A 21,049-nucleotide genomic window follows, 5' to 3' on the forward strand; every position below is an offset into this window, starting at 1 on the left:
TGTAAGCCTAGTTATGAGAAACGAATCCTAGAAACAATTTTCCTTAATTTGATTATCGGTTTCCTATTCAGATTGATAAAAGGGGGTGTTATTAAAAATATAATAAAATAAGCATGGATAAAAGCAGCTATCGAAGGAAATGTCACATTTTATGCAAATTTTATGATCAATAGATGTTAGAAGTGTGAGATCGGGAATTGAGGTAGAGGTGCAAACTTTTTTTTGGTGGTGGTCAGAGTTTGAACCCCGGACCTTGCATATATTATGTACTGTCCATATCAACTGAGCTATGCTCACGAGGACGTTAGAGATGCAAACTTGTAACTACATTGATAATTTATATAATATAAATAAAATAATAAATTTTGAAATATATTAAGGAATCTGCAAATTTCTGAATAATTCTCGGGTGCAGCAAAGGAGAGTCTTGGCAAGGGTAAAACAACCTGCAAAATAAACTACACTCCAACGTTCAAATCAACGATAGAAATGAGGAAGGAAAATGTGCGAAAAGTGATGAAAATGGTTGAGGTGCGTTTTTATGTAGTGAAGTGCACAAGAAATCCCCTATGTTCCCTAGAACTGCGAGAGTTGTGTGTGAAAAATGGTGAAAATGGTTGAGGTGTGACAATCCTTGTATCTCTTTATCTTTCTTTTCTTTTATTTTCTTTCACATCTTTACCTTCAAAATCAATTCGCTGCCATTTTTTCTTGACGAAAACAGAATATAATTTAAATTCTTGCACCTTTTATCATATCGTGAATCACAATATTCTAAATTTATTGCTTCATCATGATATCAAATGAGGCTACAGGCTATGAATTATGATGGGGAGGCAAGGAAATGAATACCATTTGATATGTTAGTCGAAAGGGAAATTAAATATTGTCCAACTATAATTTCGGTAGATAAATCTACACCGAACTTTGCTCTGATTTTAACAGGATCCTGCAAGTGGACGGTGAGATGGTCTCCTCAGATTAGTCGGTTCTTGAATCAGATAATGAACTTTTAAATAAAGAATTGTAATACTGAGCTTTAAAAAAAATTGTAGCACTATTCTTTCAAAAACAAAATATTGTGCCACTGTGGAGAATAAAAAACTGGCAGTCTATAATAACGTAGTTATATTATTATCACAAAATTAGTAGTCCAACATCCAAACTAAAAAAATCCCCAAATCGAAAATATAAGGGATCTCTAACTAAATTTCCCTAAAACGGGGAAATAAAATAAAAGATCATACTAAAAAAAGATCCGGAGTACGAAATAAAAAAATGCAGAAAGCAAATATTCAAATAAACTATAATGTTATAACTTATTCTAATTAATTGATCACAAAATAACACATCTGTTATTTGTATCATAGGGACGTTGGTGTTTCTTATGTTGCCTTTGTTCTAGTCCAGGTAGTGTTAAAACACTATTGGATCTGTAAGGATTAGACCCGTGTCCGCGACTGTGATTGTGTCGACCTCCACTGCTGCTACCACCGATATCGGCAGCAAGGAGTTCAGCGTGTTTCCCAGCTTTTGTTATGTCGATCAATATTTTGTTTACATCTACAAATCCAATTCCAATAATAATTAACATGTAAGTAAACACTAATAGAGATTTATCACAAAAATCCTTTTTTTTTTTCCCCTTCTACCACAATTGTATAGACCAAGTACATGAATTAACTGATAAAATTTATAACAATGAATAGGAATAAAATGAGTTTTTTTCTCCAGATAATATCTTAATCTTAATCTTAAAAATTTGCCCCAATCTAATGTGTCAAAATTCTAAGCCTCCTACAATAAATCATCATATTTTATAATCTCATTTTATCATCACTTATAGTAATAGGGACCACAAAACCATAACAATTTTAAATTTACACAATAAAAATTGATTTTAGCTCGTAAAAATTTGAATGTGTTAATTTCCCTCTAAGAAATGTCATTTTTTCAGGTGTGTTATTAAGAAAAAAACAAATGTTAAATTTGAAATGAGGCCCAACTATGCTAAGCCCAGCACTCAAACTCTCCTATTTTCAGAATCATTCACTGTTTTCACGTTGGAAAATTCTCATTACCCCACCTCACTCAATTCAAATTCAAATTCAAATTCAATCTCCCAGTCTTTCTTTTTCATCTTCTCTCCTCTTCTCTTTCATTGTTTCTAAATTCGCAAATCAGAAATCAATATCCATAGTGACAGTGATGAAAAAGAGCATGACCGCTGCAATTTAGTTTTTGAACTCCTGATCCATGTTCATGTTGAAACTATAGAACCATTATCTTATTCTCTCACTCTCTCCCTCTGGTTTGTTGTTGTTGTTATAGTTAGAAAAGGGCGACATCCAATCAAAAATTTCGATATTGATATAAAATCATTTTTGTTTATTGTCTGCAGTAAAAAGTGACAAATTTGTAGTTCTCAGGAGATGGAGAAACTGCAATTGCAAATCTGCAACAGGTTGTGTTCCATGTCTCTATTTTTGTTTTTTTATTTAAGAATTAACCTTTTGATTACTAAAACATTTTCTGTTCTAGCTCTTACTTTTTTTTTTTTTGCCATTTTAGAGCCTACTTTGAAGCTAGCTTTGAGGCCATTCTTGATGAGAGGTAGCTTTGATTCACCAAATCTGAATTACTTTTCTTTTTCTTTGTAATTGATGCTATTATTTGAGTTAGTATCTTATTTATTTAGTTTAATGTTAAACAACAATACATTGTTTGGTATGATGGCTACTTCAATTTTTATATTAGAAAAAGCATGCATAAATTTTCAAATAAATGATATTTTAATGTTGCCTTTTGTGGTCTGATTCTTCTTTTTCTTTGTTTTGGCAGATTTTGAAGCATTTTATGAGAGATCAAGATTTGTATTCGAGATAAAGACCATGAGGTAACTTGGTTTCCGATTTTAGAGCCAAAGAGTTAATAATGAGTCAAACAAAATCAATTATCACTCTCATCAAATCAGCAAAGAAAAATTAGAAATTCACTCTTCTTCCCAATTTTAAAATGATACTTCAACCAAGTATATGGATTTAAATGATGTACAATTTTTTGGTTAGCTCTTAATTTTTTAAAGAAGCATATTGCACACATCTCTTTCTTTTGGTTTTGTTATTAGTGATTCTCCTTTCTTTAAATTGGTCTTTCAATTTGATTTTGTTATTTGTACCTTATTTCAATTTGGTATATATTTGTACCTTATTTGTACCTTGATTTTGTGATGGATATGTATACTTCATTATACCTTCAGAGTCATTAGAGCAACTTAAATATAGATATTTTGTTGTATCACTATAGCAATTCAAAGTATCATCTTGCTTATGTGCTATGATCAATGAAATATATTGGCATGATACGTACAAGTAATTAGATACTTTTAGTAGATCATCGTCATTTTTAAACTTAAAATTTGATTGATGGGATAGAACAAAATAACTATTGGTTTGTGGACAGTCAACCCATGGGGATCAATGGAAGGTTACAAAGCTGAAACAGTATGTAAGGGTGGATCTGAGTTCACTATGATACGAAATTGCAACTGTTATGATGGGGTACATGAATAAGAACCGGTTTTCTTACGTGCAACTGCAACTGTTATTCTTTTTAGTCTGAATATGTCCTTTCCAATCTTTTTTAGTGAAGTCTTCTATAAATCGGGACATTAGATACACTTTGTTTATGGTCAAATATGTACAGGCATACTTAATTTGATGTTAGGGTTGTGAAAAGATTTGATAGACTGTAATGTTGGCATTTACTATTAGTAGGATGTATAATTTTTTTCTTTTTTGACAAAATTAGTGGTTGTATAATGTTGGCACTTGCTATAGTCTATAGTTTATTAGAGGCCAACATTTTTTGTGCTTTTTAAATTGGTTTGATATCTTAGTGTTTAAGTGTTAAACCATTTATTTGTCTCTAACTTATGTAGCGTGTGGATTAAGATCTATCTTGATGTTAAATCATATATTTTTCATTAAATTATGTCCATTTCAGAGTTTAAGAAGATCCTAACAATTATGGTATATTTTTGGGACAGATTGATGGACACAATTTGATCCCAAAGCTGAATATAAAAGGCAGTGGCTACCTGGGTCCTCAAAGTTGTTACATGAGTGGAAGTGTCCTGTTTATCACACACCACCTACTGTGCCTTAATTGGAGAATCATAGAAATAGTCTTATAGAAGACTTTAAACATTATTATTTGCTCAAGGTTTAGTCTTTTTTATACCCAATTTGGTTTACTGTGCCTACAGTGTATCTAATTTTTTTTATCAAATTTGTAAATCATAAACCAATCCGATTAAATTTCTTAAAAGTTATAGTAACTAAAAGTATGATATAAAGGATTTATGATTCGTGGGAAGTATAACAGATACTTACTTATTTGTAAAGTAGATGTTGAAGCTATTATCGACAACGACTTTTTACCAAATCCAAATTTTAATTGTGTAAGATTTTTTTTTTTTTTTCTTAGTGTTTTGTTTTTATTAAGTATAAAGTTTTTTTTATTGTAAAAAAAAGTCTGCATACTATATTTATTTTAATAAGATGGCTTCTCAATTCATCTTTCAAAAAACACGAAGGATAACCTGAGGCACAATATCTAAGAATTGAATTCAACTTGCCAAATAGTTATTTGTCGAATATTTAAGAATTGAATTCAACCTGTCAAATAACAAATGATAACACATTTCTGATAAATATAATATTAGTATAAAATTATGTTGATTTTAACATTTGTATTCAATATATTGGATATATTTTTACTCATTTATACATTATGTATTGAGAATCAACATTTGCTTATTACAATAAGACAAATTTTTATGATGACAACAACATTTGATTTGTCTACGAAATGCATTATATGTTTTTATTTTGGTTGTACGTTTAGTCACAATAAATCCTTTTTCGCCCATGCGTTGCATGGGTGGAAATACTAGTGGTTATACAAACGTGTTTATTTTTGTGTGTTTAAACACAAAAGTTCATTTGTTTTAAATTAAATAATTTAAAATCTTACACAAACATAATTTAAAACATCATAACCAATTTCTTACTTGCAAAAAGGGATCTAATCCCTCAAATAATCTTAAACAAACATACTTTTAAGGGCTAACACATCTTTTCACAATCAAACTCGTGATCATGCGGTTAAGAGCTTCAAATATCGACTAATTTTTTTTTACTAAAACAATGGCTACTATTTTTATTTTTAGTAGCATAAAAATTATCAACTATTTGGATCACACTTTTGGTAAAATGACAAATATATTGATTGAAGAGTGTGAAAATTGTTACCTTTGATTCGCTTAATCACTTTTGTTACGGACTTCTCCCAACCAGAAGTTTGGGTATCCACTTTCAGTATACATGTCTAAAAAAACATAAATACATACATAAGTACAATACGAGGAATAGCACAGGCAGTAAAAACAAATGTTGAAACCACATAAATAAATAAAAGGGAATCGTTTGTGTACCATGTTACGGTAGGAATCCATTAAGAACTGAAAATCGAGAGAATGGTATGGATATAGCCTCTATAACTTTGTACTAAAATGTAGTCATAATGTCGGTGGAGTAATTAGAATTAATTTTCTCAATAATATTTGTGATAAATGCAATAGAATGGAAATGGAAATGCAAACAACTGATTATTATATTTGCAATCTAAGGAAACTCAAAGTCTCGAATGTCCTTCTGAGCTTAGCTCAGTTGGTATGAACAATGCATAATGTATACAAGATCCAGGTTCAAGCCCCGACCACCACAAAAAAAAAAAAAAAAAAAAAAAACTTAAAGCTAAATCAGTGTGGTGATTGATGATACTAATATATGTAATTTTTTCTTTTTTGAGAGAATGATATATGTAATTATTACTATTAGTTTTTTTTTTCAGCAAATAAAAAGGAGCCAAGGCCAATTTGCTAAATGGAATCAGATAATTTATGTGATTAATTTATGCAATTACTCCGTATTAAAATGGAATAGACAGTGTACCAAAAAGATAATCAGATCCCAATTTTAAAGAGAAATGTAGAATTTATACTCCGTATTAAAGGATTTGGTTTGATAGTATAAGTTTTTGGATCTCAATTTGATCGTACAATTGAAAAAAGAAATTGATTTTTTTTTTTGAAAGAATAAAAAAGAAATTGATGCATCAAAATATTAAAATGAGGTTTATTTTGAAACTTTTTTTTTCTTTATTGTGACTCGTTGTGAATCGAAGAGAGTGTTCAGTTTTTTTTTGTTGAGAAAATAATAATTACTACGTAAAAGCAAATCCATAAAACAAATATGTATTATTCCTAGGAAAAAAAGCCATTTAACGTTAATCATTTATTAGTAACAATATAAAAGGTATAAATAGAATTGTCAGCAAGAAATTAACTAAAATTGTTTATAACGTAGAAATAACTTTTCTTAAAAAAAAAGACTTATCTACTAAATAAACCCATTTGGTTTTGTTTTGATGGTGTTGGCTTACGACCTTTAAATGTGACTCTCTTACACTATGTTTGGTAGAAGAGAAAAAGGAGAGAGAGAAGTTGAAGAGAGAGAAATAGGAGAGAAGTCTTGCATTTCTCTTGTTTGGTTGTGGTGAGAAAGAGAGAATTAAAACCATTGTGGGGCCCACTGTTTTTTTGGTATATATATATATAAAAGTAGCAAATGTAATAACCATGGTTGTATTTTGGAACAGCGGATTATCACGATCATCAAACAAGCCATACTGACATCGCTCTCCTGAAGCTGAATATATGATTGCCCATTTTATAGCCATAGCCTTTTTGTATTATGTGTAAATGTAAAAGTTTCAATGATTTTAATTGACAATACAGATCAATAGGTGAAACAATGCTTTAAGTTTATTATATATGGAAAAAAATGCAATTGTATTAAACCTAGGTACATTTGTTCTTTTTCGAATACAAATGAAACAATACATGTTAGACAGAATTAAAATTCTAAACAGGGTAACCATATCCGAACATCTGAAATCATAATCTCTAAACTCGGTTGAACTTCATGCAGCCCATGACAAATGAATAACTAAGACTGCAAAACAAATAACAGAATATAGTTAAAGTCTACGTGTGAAATCTGTCAACCTGTAATTTAAATTGCAGAGTTTCTGAAAATATTTTTTCTTTATTAACCTTGCTTGCAATGTTGTTTGAGAGCCAGTCTAGTCCTTCATAAAGTCCTTCACCAGAGGTAGCACATGTGCTCTGGATATACCTTCACATATAGAACATGTAGATTAGAATGGACAGAAGCAGGCAATAGGAGATTAAGGAGACGAGCAAAAAGTTGACATAATTAGATTACCAGTGACGCTGACGAAGTGAATGAAGACCTAGCTTATCAGTTATTTCAGCAGCATTCATAGCATTTGGAAGATCTTGCTTGTTTGCAAAAACAAGAAGCACAGCATCTCTCAACTCATCCTGACAATAAAATAACCATACAAAGCAATCACCTAAATAAGTCTCTAAATCCAAATTCTCACATTCATTCATTGAGGATATAGTTTACTACCTCGTTTAACATCCTGTGCAGCTCGTCCCTAGCTTCAACAACACGATCTCGGTCATTGCTATCAACCACAAAAATAAGCCCTTGTGTATTTTGGAAGTAATGTCTCCATAAAGGACGAATCTAATAAGAAAAGCATATCAATGATCACTACTGCAATTTTTTAAATAATTCAAAAATAAAAATATATGGTTAGAGGTCAAAAGAAAGGTGATTTAAGCCAAGGATTAAGTCAGTCCATGTTAGCAAGAGACTGAGACTAGCCAACATTCATAAACAGAAGAGTAGAAGATGCCTATGTATAATCGGTTTAGGATTAAATTTTGATGTGCATTGAGTGTAAGGATTAAAACTGCCATAATTTTAACAAGTCATGTGATGTTACTAGTATTAAAAGTTAAAACCTGCCAAACACTCTTGAATTTTGATTCAAATTCATGATGAAAACCTTAACTGACAGTACAATCACTATAGTAGATAAAAACTAAGCACTATGGTTTATGAAATTGAAAAATGTACAAACATACAGTTAGAACTATTTGAATATACATCATTCAAAAACAATCACATGCATTTCAAAACAAAATAGTATCTTGGCTCATACTGTATCACAATAGAGAGGAGTACCGACTACCTAGTAAATTCTAGCATGTTTGATAACAGATTATTAACAAATATTAGGAAAATAAAAAAATTCTGTTTAAAAAATAAATTTCTTAGAAAACAAGCAAAAATAAAAACAATGATTGTTTCCAAATTCCGACCAACCAAAAACCAAGCATTATCCAACCAAGTGGGGTCGGCTACATGGACCAAATTACGCCATAATATTCTATCATAAACTATAACTGGATCCTCAATGATTGTTTCACAACATAAGTTAATTGTTAATTTACCAGTAACAGCCTAAAACTAACGATTTTGGGATTTAGATTTTATCCCAGATAGGAATGAAACTAATAGCAAGGCAAGAGAACCCAAGTCTCTTGATGATAGGAACCCAAAAATAAGATAACAAACGATTGTATTATTGATAGAAAAAGAAATGTATTGCATAGATAAACACCTTGTAACCCTAGAGCTAGTGCACCTCAAAAAGAGATAAATCTCTCTTTGGCCAACCTTTACAGTTCTAACAGAAAAGATGGTGAATGCTACTTCTCACTCTCTTTACACTCCTTATAACATAATTTGTAAATATGCCACGTCACCCAATTTCCTCCATTTTCCTATATTTTCCCCACATCACTCTTTGGGCCTATGGCTGGAAATGAGTCGAGTCGAACTTGTCTGAGCTTGGCTCGACTCGATAAGAATTGGTTCGGCTTGAAACTCGACTCGAGTTCAAAACGAACCTTTTTTTGGGCTCGAGTTCGGCTCGTTTAAAGTTCACGAGCAACTCGGTTCGGCTCGTTAGGTTCATTTACTCGAATCACATAATTTTAAAATTTATTTTTTTATTTAAAAATGCATATTTTAAACCTATTAATATTTAAAAAAAATTATAAAAAAAAAAAAAAAAAACTAAAGCAAAGAGGACTCAGCCATTCCACAACCGTGAAATAATAGATTGCCCACCTTCATATCAAAGAGTAGCAAAGCCGCTTCTTTTATAGACAAGTATCGTTGTATCTATCTCAAATACTTTCGATGTGGAACAAAAACAAAGTAGTGCAGTTTGCTAAAACACCATGGCACTACAAGCAACATATTTCCATTGCTAAAAACTATCCAGGTCCACTCTGTTACAATTGTTGTTTTATATTGCTTCTATTATATTTTAGGCAAAATTACACTTTTAGTCCCTTAACTTAATTTCAGGTAACAATTTGGTCCTTTATCTTTTTTTCATTTCAATTTGGTCCTTTTTGTCCATTTTTATATACATTTTCAAGCTTCAAATCTAATATTCTTATGCAAACATAGACGAGGATCATAGATTTGAAGATTGAAAGACCATAAGAAAATAAAATCATGAATTTTAAACTTAAAAATTCATATGAAAATGGACAAAAAGGACCAAATTGAAATGAAAAAAAGATAAAGGACCAAACTGTTACCTGAAATTAAGTTAAGGGACTAAAAGTGTAATTTTGCCTATATTTTACTATTAGTTAAATACTATTACCTAGCTTTGTGTGTGTGTGTATAATCGAGTCAGTTCGTGAATCAAACGAGTCGAACTATATATAACTCAAGTTCAACTCATTTAGTTAACGAACTTAATCTTTAGCTCAAGTTCGGCTCGTTTGGTTCATGAACCAAGTTCAACGAACTAATTACCGAGTCGAGTTCCGAACTTTATTCGAGTTGTATCGGTTCATTGCCATTGGGCCCATACTTCTCTATTTCTCAATTTAAATACTAACACTTGACAGTTCTACAAAAGTGAGAAATGAGTGAAATGGCAAATAGGATGATGATCCAATGGGTACAATGTCTGAGATGAATGCAAGGGTTATCCAAAATAGGCTCAAGAAACAAGTCAAGAGACCTATTGGTTACTAGGGGTGAGTTGGTTAGTGTGAACTATAGAGTTGTTTTGTTTTCTGTCAGTGTTGCCGATCACATATCGCAGAAAATTATGACATGTTCAAATTCCGCTATACAACAGTGCTACAACGCCGCTATAGCTTCTAATATTTGATAATATTTTATAGGAAATAGCATATCACGGAACAATAGCAATTTCTTCAAATTTTGTCTATGCTATAGAGCTATAGGACCACTCTAGCTGCTATTTAAAAACATTGTTCTGTTATAAAAGGTGGCTTTTTCTGGAACTGAATCAAACTCGCATTCTTTTCCTACTATAACTAGTTTTATAATTTCATTCTCTTCTCAGAGATCTCTAGTCCTTATCTTTCGTTTCACCTCTATCGCATGAAACCCATAAATAAAAACAGAGTAGCCATACCAATTTCAACCAATTATCATATCATAAAATCAACAAAAGCATTTGCATTTCCTTCTTACGCCACCGAAACACAACAAAGTACCAAAACACACACAAATATAGAAATACCTTGTCCTGGCCACCAACATCCCACACAGTGAAGCTAATGTTCTTGTATTCCACAGTTTCCACGTTAAACCCTACACCAAATCATATATATCATCAAAATTTGCACTCAATTTTAATCCCTTGATAGAATACTCTATCTCGTCACTATTATAAAATAAAAGTTCCCTTTTCAGAATGTATCTAGTTTATAACAATATAGATGGATAAGATATACATCAGCTATTCAATAAAACTGAAAAAATAATTTTTGCTTATAATGGTGACCGGGGGAGTACATCAAAATGACCAACATTGACATTATCAATCAATTAAGCACGGACACTCCTTGGATTAGCCATGTCCAAGTGTTGGACATGTGTAGTGAATTATGTGATTTTCTCAAATTATTAGCAGTGTTGGAGTGTCCGTGTCGTGTCCTGTCTGTGCTTCATATTCCCTCTATTATCAATTTATCATTACCATTTTTTATAGAAAGGAATTGTAAAACTTACCAATGGTGGGAATGGTGGTGACAATTTCTCCAAGCTTGAGCTTATAGAGAATGGTGGTCTTACCAGCGGCATCGAGACCGACCATAAGTATACGCATTTCCTTCTTCGCAAACAACCGGCTGAATAGCTTGGTGAATGATAGACCCATTTTCAACTATTCTGAAACAATTTCAAAATCCAAACATCAATTAGAATTGAAAAACGAAAATAGAATTGAAATTGGAATCGTGATTTGAAAATACGCAGTGACAGATCGTGAATTGAGATATAGATCGGAGAAATTGGGATGAAGAAAAAGAAGTTACCTTTGATAATTGAGAATGGTATTTTTGTGGGGAAAATGGAGATCAGATCTCTCCTCGTGGTTGGTTTTTGGTGTTTGCCAAAATGAACGTCGCTTGAAGATTATAATACCAATCAAACATAATTTTTTTTTTTTAGGGAATCAAACATAATTTCTATTTTAAAAGAAAAAATAAATTTTTAGGCTTAATTACTCTTTTGGTCCCTTAACTTATTTTTTGGTTTCGTTTTGATCCCTTAACTATTAAAAGTTTCGTTTTGGTCCCTTAACTTATTTTTTGGTTTCATTTTGGTCCCTTAACTCTTCTTCCGTCAACCACTTTGATCCTTTATGTTAGAATGAATCTATTAGAGTTAAGGACCAAAACGAAATCAAAAAATAAGTTAAGTGACCAAAACGAAACCAAAAAATAAATTAAGGGACCAAAACGAAACTTTTAATAGTTAAGGGACCAAAACAAAACCAAAAAATAAGTTAAGGGACCAAAACGAAACTTTTAATAGTTAAGGGATCAAAACAAAACCAAAAAATAAGTTAAGGGATCAAAAGAGTAATTAAGCCAAATTTTTATTTTGAAATAAAAAAAAAAAAATCATTTACTTTGATTCTGACCGTTGTGTTATTTTACAAAAAATTGTACAATAAAAGTATATGGTTAACAAGGTTTGAATATTCTTTAAGAAAAAAAAATAAGGTTTAAATATGTATTCTGATCCGGTCCTTATTTACAACAAGATACATTAATTATTCTATATATTTAAAAATACAATTGTTTCTTATAAATAAGGATAGGAGGAAGTAATCATTAAAAGAAATTGGTTTAAATATGTAAATTTTATTTTATTTATTAAAAATATGTGAATAATTATGTTTAGTGAATGATTAATAATAATATTTGACTAAAATGTCTTTTTTTTTTAAGGATAAAATGTCTTCTTGCATTAAAATTGAAACATAATGTATATATTTGGGCAATTGGCATCCATGTAATGGCTACAGACATTTTTGAACCACATGAATAGTTTTTCTTGGTTTTAATTAGTTTGTATTTTTTTTTTCACTCATAAAAATTGAACCATGTTAATATGTTTTTTTTGCTCAATCATACTGGCTCAAACATAATAGTGTCCAACTTTTTCTTTTGACATTTCTAAGTGAGGAGCTTTTTCCATGCAATACACAAGTAAGACCATTATGCAAAAATTAATTTTTATCATTAAATCAATAAATCATATCATTGAACCAAATTAGTATGAGGTGGTTTATTGATCTAAGGATAAAAAATGCTCTTGTGTTGCATGATGCAAGAGTATTTCCTTGTGCATATTAGACAAAACTCTTGCATATTAAATAAAAAAACATAGTTTTGCCCGAATTTATCATCCATACACAGAAAGTAATGGTGTTTTTTTCCCATCCAATTAAAGTGAGGAGTGTGATTTTTTAAGAAATCATTGGAGATAAAAGTAGTTGTTATGTAATAATGCACCTATCAAATTTTAAAATACCTGTGACTTAGAATCAATCAAACTTCATTTTGATGCAAGGACTATCATCTAAAGTCAGTGTTTTTGAAGGAAATTGTAGTTAAATGTTATTCAAACCAAACCCATTCCTAATACTTTTATTTAAAAAATAAAAAAAAACATTCATACATAGAATTACGAAAACATGAACTAAATTTTTGACTGAACGAAAAATGCTGACTAAATTGGTTTGAGAATCAAATATTCACAAATTCTTATTAACTATCAACAACTCTGCATGTGTCAACTACATTGTTCTTAGAATATTGCACACATCTAAGTAACTAACAGCAAAGTGCAAAATACACACAACATACATCATTGTTATCAATTCTACAGGGGAAAAGAGAACAGAGGACCAAATTGCAAATGCTAATCTTTTGTTCAAACAGACAACGCGTCAGTTAGTCCCCCAGCCATCCTCTCAGCCTGCTCCCCACGCTCACCTGAGAATTCATATTTAAAACTTGAGTACACATGCTCTACACAAAAATGTAAACATTTTATGTTTTTAGACAATTCACTCGAGCAAATAGTTACCTGTGCGGATTCTTATTACATCAGATACAGGGATCACTGCACAATCAAAGTTCTATTAGAAATATGATACAGTTCCAAATTGAGTTTAGTAGTTTTACATTTTGAATCTAGATATTGTACTGTAACTCTTATACCCTCCTTAAACTAATTTATTATGAAAGATTCTGATAAAACATATCAGGTTTGTATCAGCTCAAAACAGAACATCACGTATAATTGATTTCCAGCAAAAGATGTTGGCCTTACAGAAAATTTTGCCATCACCAATCTCCCCAGTTCTTGCCGTCTCCATAATTTTGTTTATCACTGCCTCAACCTGAAAAAATGCATGATACGTATTAGATATGCTGCAAAAAGCAATATTTTGTTTGTAATTAAAAGTAGCATGAAGTTTTACTCGAACTACTAAATAATTCAAACACCACTGAGCTGAAAATGTTTATTCTAACTACTCCTGACTATGTCCCTTGTTGTCAAACAAAAGAAAACGGTTTTGTTTAATCTCTTGAAATGCAAACACTTTGAAATAGTGACTAGTCATGTATGAGTTCGGAAGATGCTGAATACGCAGGAACCAATGGCAATGGTCTTATCATATCCAAGAAAAAGTTTGTGCTATACTCTCACCAATATATCTAGCCAAAAAAACTGAGAAGACCCAAATCCATAGACAACTGACATTGTATGTTAATTGTATAGAATATTAGGTATTTAAGATTGTAGCACACGAATCAGGATGCCAATGATTACTACCAAATGTCAACACACCTGGTCTTTTCTCACCACTATTTCCATTTTAACTTTGGCAACAAAATTGTCTTCAGAAAATTCGGAGCCTGTGAAGAATAAACCATCAATAAAGGACAAGGATGTAAGTGAGCATGCGATCTATATGTAATATATGCACAAAACTAAGTATACAAACCAATCCCAAAGGAAGGAAAAATGTAATTCTTGAACTATATATAACAGAACAAAAGTTACAGACATAAAACACGGCTGAAGTTGGGTGGCCACAGGCCTAAATTTGTGCGCTAACATTTAGTAAAAAAAGAAAGAGCAAGTGTTTTTTTTAAGGCACGAATTCAACAAAATTTACCATAACAAATAGTCTAGTGATGAAATATGGACTTCAAAAATGTATGACGGTAACAAAAATTCCTCCAAACTCTTAACATGAATTTGTCTTTGAAGTTAACAAGGGTGAATAGAGCACTAAATTTAGGTCGGTTAAGATCAGCAACGTACATACCTCCCTGCCTCTCTTTTGAGCCACCCTGAGCACCAAACCCCTTGACATCAGATACAGTGACACCACGAATTCCCATTTTCAACAAACCCTTCAAATTTTACAATAAAAAATTCAGTATATTAGCACAAGGCCAAGGGCTTCCTGGATGAAAAATACATATATGAGCCGCATTGACCAAACCAATAATTCGAGAGGTAAAGGTCCTGGGGTACAAGTACTAAGTACAAACTCAAAAGTCATGGATCTCGTCCCAAGAGGGTAATGAACCCATTCTATAGGTGTATATTAATGATAAAACTAACGCAATACTTTTGCTTATTTGACCGCAAAAGTATTTGAAGCAATAACACAATCTTATGCACCAACTGCTAAAAATCTATTGAAAATGAAACCTTTTGGAAGTTGGAAAAAACAAAGAGAGGCGCTGAATGGAATCAATTGAATGAATTCACCAAGAAACATAGTAGTTAATATACACAGCATGTGTCATGTGCGCTAATGAAATGCCAACTAATTAACATAACAGTTAACTGACTTTGCCAATAATTAACTTATTAACTGACTTTGAAACTAATTAACTAACACTGTGTTAATCTAAGGCTTACTAACTAACTAACTAACTAGCAGAATTCAGTCCAAAAACACTAACATAATTTAGTCAAGAAAATACCATAATAGTTAACTGAATTTGCAATGAGTTAACCACCACTTGTAAACAATGTCAAGAAATCACAGGTATCAAAGACAATGTATCCAATTTAGTGAAAATAACAAGAATCACATTTTAATTTAGACATGCAAAAAAAAAAAAAAGGAAAAAGGAAAATGTATTATTACCGAAGAAACCTGAGGGATTCTCCATGGCCTGTTCATGTTGAAACAAGAAATTGAACAACATAAGCATCAAGAAATAACTGAATTCAACTGATTTCACAAAAAAACGTAAAAGAAGAGTGTTATAACCTGAGAATGGCTTCAACTTTGTAAAACTTGGATTCAGGAACATAGTCTAAAAAAGAGATCAAAGATTTAGCAACAAGATTTGAGTATGAATATGGATGAACATAGCTAAAGGAAAGGAAATCGAACCAGGAAGGTTTTGAGCTCTGATTTTGGGAAGAATCGATGCATTTCCGTTGCTTTTTAGGACCACATTGCGATGAGAAGAATCTCCGAAACGCTTGCGAATGACGCTGAAGCTTGAAAAAGGAAATTGAGTTTCATTGATATGAAAATTCAAACCGTTGAACACGTTCGGTTTCGCAATCAAAGCCATTTCTTCTTACTTCTCACTTCGCTTACCGAACTCTCCCTAGCTCGCTAGACACAGTATTGACTTAATTGAAGTTTTGTTAAGTAATAATCGATAGTTGCTAAAAAAAAATGGCAAAGTTACACTTTAGTCCTTTAACTTAATTTCAGGTAACAGTTTGGTCCTTTATCTTTTTTTCATTTCAATTTGGCCCTTTTTGTCCATTTTCATATGAATTTTTAAGCTTAAAATTCATGATTTTATTTTCTTATGGTCTTTCAGTCTTCAAATCTATGATCCTCGTTTATGTTTGGATAAGAATATTAGATTTGAAGCTTGAAAATGTATATGAAAATGGACAAAAAGGACTAAATTGAAATGAAAAAAAGATAAAGGACCAAACTGTTACCTGAAATTAAGTTAAGGGACTAAAAGTGTAATTTTGTAATAATCGATAGACACTTGCTTTTCTCTGCCTTGGAAACATACCTAAATTACTAAAAAAACTTAGTGCCAATTAATAGCGGCCGGTTCTCTAATTACTACCTCCGGTCCTTTTTATCAAAATAAAAGTGAATTTTTTTGTCCAAGATTGATCAAGTTTCAAATATGTTTAAAGCTAAATTTCATCTGTGCCCTTGTTGATTATGAGAGAGAATATTAAAAGTAAGTAAGTTGATGGAATAAAAAGTAATTAATTTAAGGGTATTCATAGAATTTTTTTAAATGTAAAAGTGTATTAAATGAAGATGACTATTTTCAATGTATTTTCTTGATGTTGATGTTTTATGTCTTTTGTTTCTTGTATAAAGGATCAGAGGAAGTATAAGCAACCATAATTAACTACGTTAGGAGTATTTTACTTGTATTTTTAAAAAGTTTATGATTTTAAAAAATCTAATTTTTTAAACTTTTTTATAGTCAAGTAGGCTAACAATTAAAAAGTTCACATAAATATATACCTTATCAAGCTTATGCGGATTTTTTTAAAAATGCCACATTTGTTAGCATGTTTTTTTTTTGGTCAACCAGTTTAATAATAAATTCATCTTTTTTTTTTTTTTTTTAACTCGTTTGTCGTCCACATGGATCCCACAATATTTGAGGGATTAGTCTTTGAAATTACGTGTAGAAGATATTGGTTTACACCAATAAAAATTCATCTCTTAAAAGAGAAAGTGTAGTATATTTGCTTGAACCCGACCCCTATATATAATACAATATTTTCTATCAACTGAGTTTTTTTTTTTTTTTTTTTTTTTATGGTGGTCGGAGTTTGTTCAACGTATTGAAATTTTTAAATAGTGTTAGATTGTGCACTTTGTTGATCAAAATAATTTCTAACATTAAAATAATTCAGGTGCGTTTGATTCTTAAAAAAATTGAAGTAGGAGAATTTAAGTTGTACTCTGTTTGATTTGTAAATTGGTGACAACTAGAGTACCAATGAAAGAATGGTGGATAATTTACCTCAACATACACATTAGCCACATAAGCACATTTTTAAGTGGTATCCATGAACTATCTTGACTCCATCAACAAATTGCTCATTTTCATTGGTTGGTGGGTAAATTACCCACCATTCTTCAAAGGTAATCTAGAAAAAACCTTATAAATTTGTTTAATTGCTAAGAGATGTGACAAAAACTAAAATTATGTTATCATTAAACCACATGATTTTTTATCTTTCCGTTGTCTAAAATACCAAAATAATTTTTTTTCCATCAAAGATCATATAAGATAAAAAATATTCAATACGTGAAGTTTATCATGTGTTGTTTTGCTGCTGTGAGTTTGGAAAATGACCGACCCTACCGCAGGACTATTTTGCAATTTCGATAGATTTATTTATGTTGTTATGTAACGGGAAAATAACGGGGGAGTTGGCGGTTGTGTATTCTATAGTAGACGATGAGTGATTTTGTGTACAGAATCAGCACGGCGAAGGAATGGGAGGAATTGCAAAGAAATGGGTCCACTTTCGGTGGTGAACTTGACAAGTCTTCTTCTTTCATCCATCTTAGCAAACTCGAACAGGTTAATTAATTTCTATGTTTTTCTAATATTTTGATTTTGATTTCATTTCACTGTTTTGCTCATGTTCATATAAGTCACTTCATTCATTGGGATTCTGAATTCTATAATTATTTTATTATTGCAGGTTCGATCAACGTTGGATAATTTTTTCTTGAATTCTAAAGATGAACTCTACCTTCTTCAGATTGATGCTAAGAAGGTTTGCTCATACTTCACCTTCATTATGCTTTTTTTAATGTGTTCTTGATTTTATTTGTGAATAAATAATTAAAAAAACATGCTTATTGGTAGTGATGAAGATTATTAGAAATGTATCATTCAACTAAAATCTGAAGGAAAATGAAACTCTGTTTCTATTCATAAAGTGACACTTAGTGTGTATTAAAATTTGATTTGTTCACATGAGAATACACTAGATTATACAGGACTTTGTAGGAAGATATAAATCTGATCTGATTACCATTGAAAATTTAGGTTTTCCCATTAAAACACTTTCATTAATAATTCATTCAATGAAATAAAATTAAATAAATAAGCATAGCACAGTTATTTTATTATTAGGCTACTCTATTGTCTTGCTAATAGTAAAGTAATATTTTCTCTTTTGCTGTGCTATTTCCTCAGCTTGGCGATGGTTTGGTGTATGAAATTGTGGACGGTTCAAATAGTTTCCCTCATTTTTATGGGCCATCTCGAAGCTTTATCCCTCTCCCTCTAGATGTGGTCACAAAAGCGGAGGAGCTGTCTCTTTCAAATGGTCGGTTCAGTTGTAGTTTGCTTGATTAAGTAGTCTGTTGATTAGCTGTCTATCATTTTCTTGTTTTCTCATACTTTCTCATGATGTGTGTGTAAGGAGCATGGATGTTAGTTCTATGCAACTGTCTAACAGACAAACCTTGATCATCTTTTCTTAATGAAGGAGATAGAATGTTGAGTTATTGACATGCTACTGTTGGAGTTTTAAGTTTCTGGATAACCAATGATTATATTATACTATTTTTACATATCTCAAATTCTCAATCAACATGTAAGTCTTGTTTATAATACCCTTTTCTACATCACAAATTTCATTGTTTGCAAAAATAAATATTTTGACCCCAAAACCACAGAATGTTTCGCACTTCAAATGACAGGGTGAAGAGTACTTGGGTACTGGGGTATCCTGCCACTGTAGTTGCTATCACTAGAGGATTCGTCCAGGGCATCTTATTTGTGAAATTGTTAGCAATTTGAATCAAGATTCCTTATTCACTCACTCTACAAGGGTGGCCTGTCCTGCAGACCTTGTGCAGATGCCAATGTTCAACATGTTCAGGAGAATGAAAAGGGGAAATCACCAGGTTCTGATCCTCTTTATTGGCCTTCCTAGCGAGCTTTCCTTATTAAATTGTTTCAAGCTACTTTTTCCAATCATTGTGAATTGTCTCCTTGGTTTGCTTGATTGGAAAAAACCCCATCACTGCAAAACAATAACACAAGAAAGTGGTGTTAACCTTGAGAGTTGAGAGTTTTTTCTTCTTCTTTCCTTTTAGAGTTTTTGGACATAAAAGTAGGATGTTAAGAACGATGTTCAAGTATTGCATCATCTTCACTAAGGATTAGTTGGTAGATATATAAAATTGAGATAATATAATTTAGCAAGGGACCAAATTGAAAATATTGATTTGTTAGGGACTTAAAATAGGTTTTCTTGCGATTAGAATAGATAATAATGTACTGATTATATATGTTTGTGTTATCCTTTTTTTTTGCAAAAATATGCAACTTATCACCAAATTTATCTTTTTTGTTATCACTTTAGTTCTTCATATGGATGAAAAGTTGATATTTTGGATGTCTGAAAAGCTAATTTGGTGATTAAATTTTTAGAATATAAATGTGGCGAGGATTTTGATTTTGAGAGATTAAACTGGTGATTATAGACAGAATTTTTTGAGACCAACTTGAAGATATACTTTTAGTGAAAAAAGCAAGATTATACAATATACTACTCAAAAGTAGTTTATCGGTCATTGAACCATTATTCCTCAGCTGATGTTTACAAAACTATGGCGACAATACTATACAGTATACTTTGGCTATATCATTTTGGCTTGTTCAAAAAAAAAATGAGTTTAATATCTCTTCTTTTCTATGTGGACGTTTAATTTTGTCCGGCTTATTTTTCTATTTTATATTTTTCATAATCTGCGTATTCCAGAAATCAAACCAATTAAGTTCACTTAAAAATCTAAATTGTGAATCCCAAATTTTAAAACAAATAGCATCTCTGATTTTTATTAATCATAATTTGTTCATTCTATCTTTTCATTCTTAAAAATTTGAACCTGGATTGGCTGTTATGGTTTCATCTCATGCTGTCGCAGCAATGTGAATTGTGAAGCTTTGGATTCGCTCTCTTCACATCATAGTTGCTCATTTATTTTGTCCAAAAAACTGGGAAAAATGCAATTAGAGAAAGAGAGAGCTGACCACAACTAATCTCAAATCCAAAAAAAAATCCAAGAAAGAGGCCAGCATGCCGTAGTAGCTTCTATGAGTTTTATAAGGAAAAAAATGTAAATCACTTTGAGTTGATATTTTAAATAGTATCGCAAAACATTAGCCAGAAAGAGGGAGGAAAAGAAACTCTAGGCTTTGTTTGCGAGTTTAGAGGGAAGGGGATAACATTGAAAAAAATGAAGGAGCAAATGGAAGAAATAGAATACATTAGAAGGGAGGGGTTTTGGGATTCATTTTTCTTCATAAGACGGTATCCTCTAGTTCAGGGAACTACAATATTGTATTGGAGGAGAGTTTTTTTTTTTTTTTTTTTTTAAAGTTTATATGAATTCTTCAAATTCAATCTATGTTGTTATAATGTTCTTAAAATTAAAAATATGTTAATCATAAATATTAATTTATCATTCTTTAAGAAATGCTCTTTAACAAAATTTGAAAGATTTCTTCATTTTCCGCTATATTTTCCACACCCCTAAACAGCAGCACCAATTCCTTCCTTCTCTAAACGAGACACTGCTATCAACCGCCTAGATGAATATAGTTTGGTTTTTAGGATTTCCG

At 31.3% G+C, this 21,049-nt stretch overlaps 4 protein-coding genes and 1 long non-coding RNA gene across 5 annotated transcripts; 2 read left to right on the forward strand and 3 right to left on the reverse strand.

Annotated features, from left to right (window-relative positions):
- Positions 1–1,121: 1,121 nt before the first annotated feature.
- On the reverse strand, positions 1,122–5,581 carry LOC120576854 (uncharacterized). The gene is made up of 3 exons (XM_039827423.1): positions 5,498–5,581; positions 5,316–5,391; positions 1,122–1,563 (listed from the first exon to the last, which is right to left on the reverse strand). Exons 1-3 carry the CDS (start codon positions 5,516–5,518, stop codon positions 1,337–1,339), a joined length of 324 nt encoding a protein of 107 aa, XP_039683357.1. The 5' UTR covers positions 5,519–5,581; the 3' UTR covers positions 1,122–1,336.
- Positions 2,041–4,339, forward strand: LOC112416426 (uncharacterized). Its single transcript, XR_003006890.2, has 4 exons — positions 2,041–2,464; positions 2,572–2,613; positions 2,842–2,896; positions 4,049–4,339. It is a non-coding gene; the product is annotated as an uncharacterized lncRNA (long non-coding RNA).
- A 1,242-nt stretch (positions 5,582–6,823) lies between the features above and the next one.
- LOC11433594 (ADP-ribosylation factor 1) lies at positions 6,824–11,529 on the reverse strand. Its single transcript, XM_003625961.4, has 7 exons — positions 11,381–11,529; positions 11,076–11,234; positions 10,585–10,655; positions 7,563–7,682; positions 7,353–7,471; positions 7,181–7,262; positions 6,824–7,079 (listed from the first exon to the last, which is right to left on the reverse strand). The coding sequence occupies exons 2-7, from the start codon at positions 11,221–11,223 to the stop codon at positions 7,074–7,076; spliced, it is 546 nt and encodes a 181-aa protein (XP_003626009.2). The 5' UTR covers positions 11,224–11,234; positions 11,381–11,529; the 3' UTR covers positions 6,824–7,073.
- A 1,539-nt stretch (positions 11,530–13,068) lies between these two features.
- LOC11433595 (nitrogen regulatory protein P-II homolog) lies at positions 13,069–16,042 on the reverse strand. The gene is made up of 8 exons (XM_003625962.4): positions 15,787–16,042; positions 15,661–15,706; positions 15,535–15,562; positions 14,698–14,785; positions 14,214–14,281; positions 13,692–13,761; positions 13,446–13,481; positions 13,069–13,351 (listed from the first exon to the last, which is right to left on the reverse strand). The coding sequence occupies exons 1-8, from the start codon at positions 15,971–15,973 to the stop codon at positions 13,290–13,292; spliced, it is 585 nt and encodes a 194-aa protein (XP_003626010.1). The 5' UTR covers positions 15,974–16,042; the 3' UTR covers positions 13,069–13,289.
- Positions 16,043–17,733: 1,691 nt separating this feature from the next.
- On the forward strand, positions 17,734–19,006 carry LOC11426627 (uncharacterized). The gene is made up of 3 exons (XM_024769897.2): positions 17,734–17,986; positions 18,111–18,185; positions 18,611–19,006. Exons 1-3 carry the CDS (start codon positions 17,861–17,863, stop codon positions 18,770–18,772), a joined length of 363 nt encoding a protein of 120 aa, XP_024625665.1. The 5' UTR covers positions 17,734–17,860; the 3' UTR covers positions 18,773–19,006.
- The last annotated feature ends 2,043 nt before the right edge of the window (positions 19,007–21,049 follow it).

The sequence above is a fragment of the Medicago truncatula genome, chromosome 7 (genome assembly GCF_003473485.1).
Source record: "Medicago truncatula cultivar Jemalong A17 chromosome 7, MtrunA17r5.0-ANR, whole genome shotgun sequence".
Lineage (NCBI taxonomy): Eukaryota > Viridiplantae > Streptophyta > Magnoliopsida > Fabales > Fabaceae > Medicago > Medicago truncatula.

Excerpts from the sequence above, each read along its gene's own strand:
- LOC120576854 (XM_039827423.1), bottom strand. The coding sequence starts at position 5,518 with ATGGATTCCTACCGTAACATG. Across the intron at positions 5,392-5,497 it reads TGGATTCCTACCGTAACATG|ACATGTATACTGAAAGTGGA; the intron begins GTACACAAACGA and ends ATGTTTTTTTAG. Across the intron at positions 1,564-5,315 it reads AGTGATTAAGCGAATCAAAG|ATGTAAACAAAATATTGATC; the intron begins GTAACAATTTTC and ends TTGGATTTGTAG.
- LOC11433594 (XM_003625961.4), bottom strand. The coding sequence starts at position 11,223 with ATGGGTCTATCATTCACCAAGCTATTCAGCCGGTTGTTTGCGAAGAAG. Across the intron at positions 7,683-10,584 it reads ATGTTGGTGGCCAGGACAAG|ATTCGTCCTTTATGGAGACA; the intron begins GTATTTCTATAT and ends TTTTCTTATTAG. Across the intron at positions 7,472-7,562 it reads TGCACAGGATGTTAAACGAG|GATGAGTTGAGAGATGCTGT; the intron begins GTAGTAAACTAT and ends TTTTATTGTCAG.
- LOC11433595 (XM_003625962.4), bottom strand. The coding sequence starts at position 15,973 with ATGGCTTTGATTGCGAAACCGAACGTGTTCAACGGTTTGAATTTTCAT. Across the intron at positions 14,786-15,534 it reads GAATCCCTCAGGTTTCTTCG|GGTTTGTTGAAAATGGGAAT; the intron begins GTAATAATACAT and ends TAAAATTTGAAG. Across the intron at positions 13,762-14,213 it reads TAGTGGTGAGAAAAGACCAG|GTTGAGGCAGTGATAAACAA; the intron begins GTGTGTTGACAT and ends GCATTTTTTCAG.
- LOC11426627 (XM_024769897.2), top strand. The coding sequence starts at position 17,861 with ATGAGTGATTTTGTGTACAGAATCAGCACGGCGAAGGAATGGGAGGAA. Across the intron at positions 17,987-18,110 it reads ATCTTAGCAAACTCGAACAG|GTTCGATCAACGTTGGATAA; the intron begins GTTAATTAATTT and ends TTATTATTGCAG. Across the intron at positions 18,186-18,610 it reads TTCAGATTGATGCTAAGAAG|CTTGGCGATGGTTTGGTGTA; the intron begins GTTTGCTCATAC and ends CTATTTCCTCAG.